The following is a 9,059-nucleotide window of genomic DNA, read 5'->3' as shown; positions in this document are numbered from 1 at the left end:
AATGAGCTCTGCATCATCAAATTTCCCACATTTCTTCGCTCCAACACCAAAGTGGGAAGGATTCTAGCAAAAAATGACAAAGCGACGGGGTTACTTTTTTGTGTTGAGTAGATTCGTTGTTTTTTAGTTCCCTCGCTGTTATACTTTTTTGTCGAGAGTTTTTAACAGTAGAGCGTTTGGGATGCAGACATTTCTCTCGAGATGTTTTTTTCTTCTGGTGTTCTGGTGCCGAGTTAACAGGTTGTTGGGATGCAATTCTGTTCAAAGGTCTCGAGGCGATTGACCGAGAAGAAAAACAAACTGGGTGACACACAAAAAGTAAATGCAAAATATTGAAAGAAGCAAAAAATGTAAACAATATTAAACGACGAACTTGCACAAAAAATGGCAGGCGCACACGGGACTCCTAAATACGCTCATTCGAAACGAAATTGAAAGCAACCTTGGAATTGGAAGTCGACGTGACCAACAACGGGATGAAGATTCCCTCGAACAGTTCGGCACAAATCTGCTATCCCTTCGAGGATGGATGTAGTAGATGTGAATGCGAAATTAAGAAAAAGGAATAAACAGCAAGAAGGTTGGCTTGGGACACCGTCGGTGGAATCCGAAGGACGAAGGTGATAATGTGTTCCATTCGCATGAAGACCACGATGGTCATAAATTCGTCAGAATAGGAAAACCAAGAGGAGATCCGTTTTGAGGTCATAAGGTCTTTAACCGAAATTTTGCCAGTTTGATGCCTTTCTCGTGAAGGCAAATTTGACTCGACAACGCACAACTGCTTCCAACTGGATTCGGCGCAGTAGTACCCAAATGAGATGAAATCTTTTTCAAATTTGAAAGCCCCTTTCGGTAAAACGTAAGTGACTGGCTGCAAACGTGGAAGCAAATAACGGTATGTTCAACGTTTTGCAAACACACAATCTTTTACAGCTCCTGAAATTTGAGCCTTTTTAGTGGTACACAAATGAAGGCTCCAAGGCCAAGGAACGATTCAAACCCAAAACACTTATTCACTCAAGTGTTGACCTTTTTACAACGCGCGGATCCTGTTACACAACAGATCTGTGGACAACCGTAGCGGAAAAAGTGACGGACAAGCAGGTAAAACTAGAGACTCTTTGCCAAGCGAACAGTTGTCAATGCTGCCTTGGACAAAACTTTATTTGTTGAGGCGATTTTTGTTTCCCGTGAATAACGGTTTGACCCTAAGTCCCGGTTTCCATAAACGGCCTTTAATGTTGGTTGAACAATATTCTAATTGCTTTATTGTAGCCATTGTAGCTCTGGATTGGCTTACAAAGAACCGCAAAGCGTAACCCTTTCGTTCATCGGCTTTTCAGAGGTCGTAAATCGAACCATATTTTTTTGTTTCGTTTTGCCTTGGTAGAGTCGCAAGAAATTAGATACTGATTGGGGGTAGTAATCAATTTTACGAAACGGGTGAAATATAATCCTTTCGCATGATCCTTCTCAACTGCTTCATGCTCTTTTTGGGGAGTTAGAAAAACCTATATATTCAAAATTGCGGTAGTAAAAAATGAGGATCGTATCAGACGTGTAATGGCTTCTTTAGAAGGTGAAAGTGAGGTGCACATTCAATGAATATGGCCACCCAAGATCTTATGAACCCAACAGATTCCTGGAAGGGGATTTTCGAATCGTAGTTTCAGCATAACAAAATTTAATCAAATCTAGCGCACATAGTGCTTTAAGTTCGTCATCCGAAATCAAAATGCTATCAACCATGGCTTAAGAATTCAGTTCTTATTCTACCGTTGGTATTTTCTAAGGCCAAAACTGTGTGGTCAAGCCTTCCCCCTTCCCTCAGATAGTAAGTAAAGCCGTAGGTTCCAGCACACGTTTTGACGGGCGCGACATGTAAGGTCAACGTGTAGGAGTCGTCCTACTGGCATCGATGGTGAGGAAATAGGCAGATAAATGCAAATAAAAAAATCTTCTTGTCTATTCCATTCTTATTAACTTTTAATGAGGAACGTGAATTACATTATCATCGCTAGGTGGATTATTCTGGGATTAAAAATGGGATAGATTAGGAACTGTAGAACCAGTGATGAGAAATATCATAGAATTGCTATAACTATATGAAAAAAACCCAGATTAATCCACCTAGCGGTGATGATGCCTTTCTCGTGCGGTAAAACAATAGTATTTTGGGCATTACTTCTGAGCCAATCGTCCGATCGGGCCAATTTTCAATGAGAAATAATGAGATAAGATTCTGCGTCGAGGAAATCGGTTCAGTGTAAGTGCATTAAAAGTGAGCTAGATTTTTTACGCGCTTTTTTCTGAGAAAAAGTATTTTGGCCATAACTACCAAGCCCATTGTCCGATCCGTCCAATTTTCAATAGGAAACAATGGGGCAGTATACTGCGTCGAATGCAACCTGAGTAAATTGGTTGAAGGTAAGTGCAAAAAAAAAGTGAGCTAAACTTTTTGCTCTTTTGGTGCGCACATACACACACACATACACACACACACATACACACACACAGACATCACCTCAATTCGTCGAGCTGAGCCGATTGGTATATAACACTATGGGTCTCCGAGCCTTCTATAAAAAGTTTGTTTTTTTGAACATATAGCCTTTACGTATACTTAGTATACGAGAAAGGCAAAAAAGAACCTTTAGGGTCTGTTCTGTTTCAGTTATACTTTTTGCTTTATTTACAGATTTTACAACTGTCAAAGATATGAAACGAGAAGTGCACCTTCAGTGGCAGTTACAAACTGCACATGTTTTATAATGAAAAACGAAAATATGATCTTCCGATGCTAATTCAAATATCAAACTGCTGTGATGTCGACGAAGGTGAATTTTGTGAAGCCGATAAAGTGATCTTCTATTGTTTTGAGCAATATATAACTCGAGTAAATTATGTTGTGCAAAAGTACAACTGAGAAGTTTTCTAGTTATAAATTTTCCAACGAAATTATTCGAATTTTCAAGACTACGACGTCTGTTGAATATTGCATTTTTATGGTTTCAATTTTATTTCCTAACTCCCATACAATTTATAACTCTTTTAAAGATGCCCTTAAACTGAAATTAAACTTGAAAGTGACATTTCAATAATTATCGAATAACCCTGCAAGCAGAGTAAGATTACTTTTGACAGATATCAAATAATTTTTCATCGATGTCTTATTGGATTTGCTGGGTAGCACCAGCCAGTCTTATGACGGGGTGATTTTTCAATTTGCATACTGTTGCTTTTAAGTCAAATGAGACAGACCCTTAATTCGCGGAAATGTTTTGGATCGAGGTCTAAATAGGCATCCCATGTTAAAAGACAATCCAATCGGGCATGAAAAACTGTCAAAATAAAGTTGAATTGTTGCAGACTGAGAAACATTACGATTTTATTGAAATATATTTTTCCAAAGTTATACCACCATAAACCATTTTTCATCTTATTCGTCTTGTTTATGCATTATATTTTGTTAATGTGTACTGAACTTTCCTTAGTAATAATGCGCTGTTGGAGGATTGACAACAACTAACTTTGGCCCTAGTTTATAGTATGCCGACATTAAGGTGAAACTGTCCAGAATTCAGATAAACTCCACCTCGCACTTTAAGAGGCTCCAATCTCAACATCCGGTTTAATAAGCATATGCGCATCATGTAGACTGAATTTACTTGAATACGAGATGTTCAAGGTACTTCAAAACATTGTCGAGTTCATCCCACGGTATCTATTGAAACTAAATTTTCTTGAATACGAGATGTTCAATGTACTCCAAAACGTTCTCGAGTTCAGCCCACATTATCTACCGGGGTAACCAAATGTTTAGCAATATCCTCATAATCGGTCTAAGAGGAGTTTAGTACTTTCCATTTAATTCCACTACGTTTTGTTATATTTGCAGATACGTATTTCGACCTCAGCTGTGAGGTCGTCTGCAGTGTCTCGTACTTGACTAAATGATTCGTTTTTCATCGCTTTCCACTTGTAATGTTGAATGTTCTGAATCATTTGTTGTTTCGAATCGGTTTCAACTTTGTTTGGGCTAATCACAATAATTTTACACCTAAATCATAAACTTACAACTATGAACTACCCAAAATTGAATTAAACAATAAATTGAACACTACAATAGCCATAACACAGAATTGTACCCTACATCACATACAGTAGATTTGAAAGTGCTCTAAACCCCTACAGCATATGGAATGAATACATTCAAAGCACACTGGCCGATGGTCAGCAGATAGCAGAGCAGCGAACAATAGGATAGGCAGTTAAAATATTACCATTATTGAGTAGGAGAGAGTAGTAATAAACCATCCTCGAAACGTACCTGACGTGTTCGTATCGGTCGTGCATATCCCGAAATCCGTAGGTTATCACCGGTAGCGCGAACTTAGTGCATATGGAGGTGACATTACCCAGTCCTTTCCAGGCAGAAAGACGGGAATGCGCATAGAATCTACATAGTGTAGCCTCGTTCTGGCCACTCTTTTGGACGAAAGGAGGGAGAAGTGGTACAAGTGGATCTCTATCCGGCACAAAGGTCGACAACAAGAAAGTGTTTCGTGTAAGTGGTTGCATGCGATCTCGCGATCAGAGGCTTCAGGCCGTAAAGTAAGCCTTCACAACCGTCATTCCAGGCAGCCGCCTGATCATTGGTCCTTCGAACCGGATGTGAAGGACATTCCGAAGGTCGAAGAAAGTGGTGACCACGTTAAGCACGAAAACTCCGGTACAGTGTAAAAGTGAACTGTTCGTCTTTATATGCGGTTACAAGGCATACCAAGCCAAGAAAAACGGTGTATTGTTTGGGCAAGTTTGGGAACAATCGTAAATTGTGGGCTTTGTTGTTGCCAAACGGTGAATGTACTCAACCAACGCCACGCCGGCGTACCCAAGCTATAGTGTTGTACGGGCAACCGCGTGTTCGCAGTTTACAAAAGACAAAGTGTAGTTTCGTGGCAATTGGCATCCAGTGGGCCTAATTGAAAAGGATATTTTGTATTGTGTCGGTTTCGTTTCGAACAGAAGATCCACGTTTTATTGCGAGAGTGAATAGTTCGGTCACTCGGATAGTGACTTCGCTCAAGTATGGCCACCAGGAAGCTGAAAGATAAAAAACTTAAAGACAAGCTGGTTGCCCGCCGGTCGTTAGATTCGTCGCTCGAAACCATTGAAGCGTTCGTGGAAAATTATGAGGAAGAACGTGATTTCCCGCAAGTGCCAGTTTGGTTAGATCTGGTTGATCAAGTTTATCGCGCTTTTGTGAAACTTCAAGGAGATCTGGAAAAGCTTGATTGCGGTGACGCACCGCTTGTGAAACATCTCCAAGAAAGACGAGATTTCGACTCCCGGTTCTGTGCTGCAAAGGGCTGGTTGATGAATAGACGAGTAGTGGATGTGAACGCGACGATCAACAACGCTGGAAATACTGCTCCGGCGCCATCTAATTTCCACTTGCGGCTCCCGAAAATCGACTTGCCAAAGTTTGACGGGGATTACTCAAGATGGTTAAGTTTTCGAGATACATTCAGATCGATGGTACATGATGTGACTGACATTCCACTGGTGGCAAAACTTCAGTTTTTGCTGCAGTCATTAGAAGGTGAAGCGCGTAAGCCCTACGAAACGGTGGACATCGAAGCTGGAAACTACATCACCACCTGGGAAGCCCTTCTAAAACGCTATGATGATAAACGGTTTCTTAAAAAACAGCTGTACCGGACATTGCATGACCTTCCACCAATCCGTAAAGAATCTGCCCAGGATCTCCACAGCCTCGTTGATGAATTTCAACGCATCGTGAAGGCCTTGTCAAAGCTGGGAGAATCAGTGGAGACATGGGATACCCCGCTGGTTTGCATGTTGTCGTACAAAATTGACCCAGCAACCCTCCGAGCTTGGGAAGAGCATGCAGCTGGTGCAAACGAAATTGGATATGACGCGTGCATTGAGTTTTTATACCAACGGGTGCGCATTCTGCAAACAGTGTCTTCCGAAATTCAACATCGATCTCAAACTGTGTCGGCCAAGATAGCCGGCCCTCAATTGTTGAAGAAATCCTGTTCATCAAGAGCGGTTGTCAATACCGCAACTTCGTCGAATGCTCGTCCCAATTCTCCTACGTGCATCGTGTGCTTCGAAAACATTTGTTGTTTCAGTGTTCGTCATTCCAAGGGATGGCTGTCGGTCAACGTCGAGAACTAATCTCCCAGAAGCGACTTTGTAGGAATTGCTTCAAAACTTCTCACGTTGCTCGAAATTGTGATTCGAAGCACACTTGCCGCCATTGCCATGAGCGGCACCATTCGTTGCTACACCAAGCACACATCCAAAATAAGCCTATTTCCAATCCTGTAGTGCAGCAAACCAGTCAAGCTACCGTGCATCAAGACAATCCGAACGGATCGGGGAATCCGTCAATGGAAATAAGTGTTCCAGCTCATCGAAGTGCACCTAGCACTGTTTTCCTCGCCACGGTTGTACTTTGGATCAAAGATCGCTTCGGAAAGCTGCACTCCGCCCGCGCTTTGATCGATTCCGGCTCACAATCGAACTTCATATCGAAGAAACTTTCCCGCCGCCTCTGCCTGCGATCCGAAAGAATCAGCATTCCTATCACTGGTATTGGTGAAGCTACTGTGACGGTTACACAATCTGTAGTGTCTACCATCCTTTCGAAGAACGAAGAATTTGCCAATGAGCTGGAATTCCTGGTCCTTCCAAAACCAACAGCAACTCTCCCATCTACAAACGTGGATGTGTCTTCCTGGAAAATTCCCTCGAACGTGGATCTAGCAGATCCTGCTTTTAACGTGTCGGGCCCTATAGACCTATTGCTGGGTGTCGAACTTGTTCATGAATACTTGAAAAATGGACGAATATTTCTTGGTGAAGGATCGCCAGTATTGTTTGAGACAGTCTTTGGATGGGCTGTTATTGGTCGCTGGTACGGATCCACGGTACCCTGCTCGCCAGTTTGTCACACCGCCATCACTCAACGTAACTTGGAGATTATTCTAGACAAATTTTGGGAATTGGAAGCAGTACAGCCAAGCCCACTCTACACTGCTGAAGAAAACTTTTGCGAAGAGCTATATATAACCACTACAACGCGAGACTCAGATGGCCGTTACGTTGTCCATCTTCCAAAGACGAATGATCCAGTTATCTGCCTTGGTGAATCAAGAAGCATCGCCGAAAAACGTCTATTTAGTCTCGAACGTCGACTGCAAAGAGAAGATGCAGCTAAGGCTGCATATCATGAATTTATGGATGAGTACCTGCGACTTGGGCATATGCGGAAGATAGCTGATACACCAAATGAAACTCTCCACCACTGCTACTTGCCACACCATGCGGTGTTTAAAACTACAAGCACCACGACCAAAACTCGTGTCGTGTTTGACGCCTCCTGCCGTACTGCATCCGGTTACTCACTCAACGATACTCTTCTTGTGGGTCCGGTAGTGCAGGACGATCTCCTGTCCATAGTTTTGCGTTTTCGAACCAAACCTGTAGCACTCGTTGCGGACATTGAAAAAATGTACCGCCAAATAAAGGTCCACCCTGAAGATCAACGATTGCAACGCATTCTTTGGCGGCAGAACATATCAGACCCCATCTCCACTTTTGAGCTACAGACGGTTACTTACGGAACTGCTTCCGCTCCGTATTTAGCCACTCGTACCATCAAACAGCTTGCCAAGGACGAAGGTGCAAGATTTCCGTTGGCAAAGACTGCAGTTCTTGAAGATTTTTATGTCGACGATTTCATAAGCGGCACCAAAGACGTTGCAACGGCCATTCAAGTACGCCGGCAAATCAGTGACATGTTTAGTGCTGCGGAATTCCCACTTCGAAAATGGGCGTCGAATGCGCCAGAAGTATTGGCTGAGATACCTGAGGTTGATCGCGGGGTTCAGCCATTGTACGACCTTACCGATAACCAATCAGTTACTACTCTTGGACTAGTCTGGGAACCATGCCCCGACATCCTACGGTTCAACATCTTAGTTCCACTTCCGGCGGCCGTACTTACACGACGAATTGTTTTATCCTACATCGCTCAAATATTTGACCCGCTAGGCCTGATAGGGCCTGTTATATCCGCTGCCAAGCAATACATGCAGCGCCTGTGGGTGCTATCTTCAAGCGACGGAAATTCATATTCTTGGGATCAACCACTTCCCGAGAACCTACAGCAAGAGTGGAAGGCTTTCCACTCCACCCTCAATCTTTGTGGCGAAATTCGAATCCCCAGATTTGCTTCGGTGGCCGGAACAATCTGTCTCCAGCTGCACTTTTTCTCAGATGCTTCTGAGAAAGCCTATGGCGCGTGCGTCTATATGCGCTCCGAAGATAACAACCGCAATGTGTGTATCAAACTGCTGGCAGCCAAATCGAAGGTTGCTCCTCTGAAGACTCGGCACAGTATAGCCCGCCTAGAACTCTGCGGGGCTATTCTCTCTACCCAGCTGTATGCCAGAGTAATTGCATCGCTCAAAATCAAAACCAATGTATTTTTTTGGGTAGATTCCATGACAGTGCTTCAATGGCTTAAATCACCACCATCGTGCTGGAAAACTTTTGTCGGAAACCGTGTATCCAAGATTCAAGAAGCAACAATTGGCTGTCCCTGGAACCACGTTCCAGGAAAGGAAAATCCGGCTGACGACATATCTCGTGGTCTCACGCCAGTCGAACTTCTTCAACGTGAACGCTGGTGGACAGGACCTTCTTGGCTAAAGTTGGACAAGGATCATTGGCCGAATCAACCCGTTGATGCTTCATCTTCTTCTGAAGCGTTCATCGATGAACGCAAATTATTATGTATACACCACCAAGCGACCCGTTGTGCGAGCTACTATTCAATCGTTACTCTTCTTATACCCGACTGCGACGAACCGTGGCGTACATTCTTCGCTACAGAGGAGCTATCCATGCAGCTGCAGCCAGATCTCATCCAAGCGGGGCATGTGCGGCGTCAACTAGGTCTTCACATGTATTATCATCATACTTGACCGCCGCTGAGCTGCATAACGCAGAACTTTGTT

General features: G+C 43.3%; 1 protein-coding gene across 1 annotated transcript; it reads left to right on the top strand.

The window, feature by feature from the left end:
• The first annotated feature begins 6,425 nt into the window (after positions 1 to 6,425).
• LOC134222033 (uncharacterized) lies at positions 6,426 to 8,751 on the top strand. The gene is made up of 2 exons (XM_062701184.1): positions 6,426 to 8,492; positions 8,551 to 8,751. Exons 1-2 carry the CDS (start codon positions 6,426 to 6,428, stop codon positions 8,749 to 8,751), a joined length of 2,268 nt encoding a protein of 755 aa, XP_062557168.1.
• The last annotated feature ends 308 nt before the right edge of the window (positions 8,752 to 9,059 follow it).

Source organism: Armigeres subalbatus, chromosome 3, assembly GCF_024139115.2.
Source record: "Armigeres subalbatus isolate Guangzhou_Male chromosome 3, GZ_Asu_2, whole genome shotgun sequence".
Taxonomy (NCBI): domain Eukaryota; kingdom Metazoa; phylum Arthropoda; class Insecta; order Diptera; family Culicidae; genus Armigeres; species Armigeres subalbatus.
The sequence above is the reverse complement of the archived record's forward strand: the minus strand, read 5'-3'. Positions and strand labels throughout refer to the sequence as shown.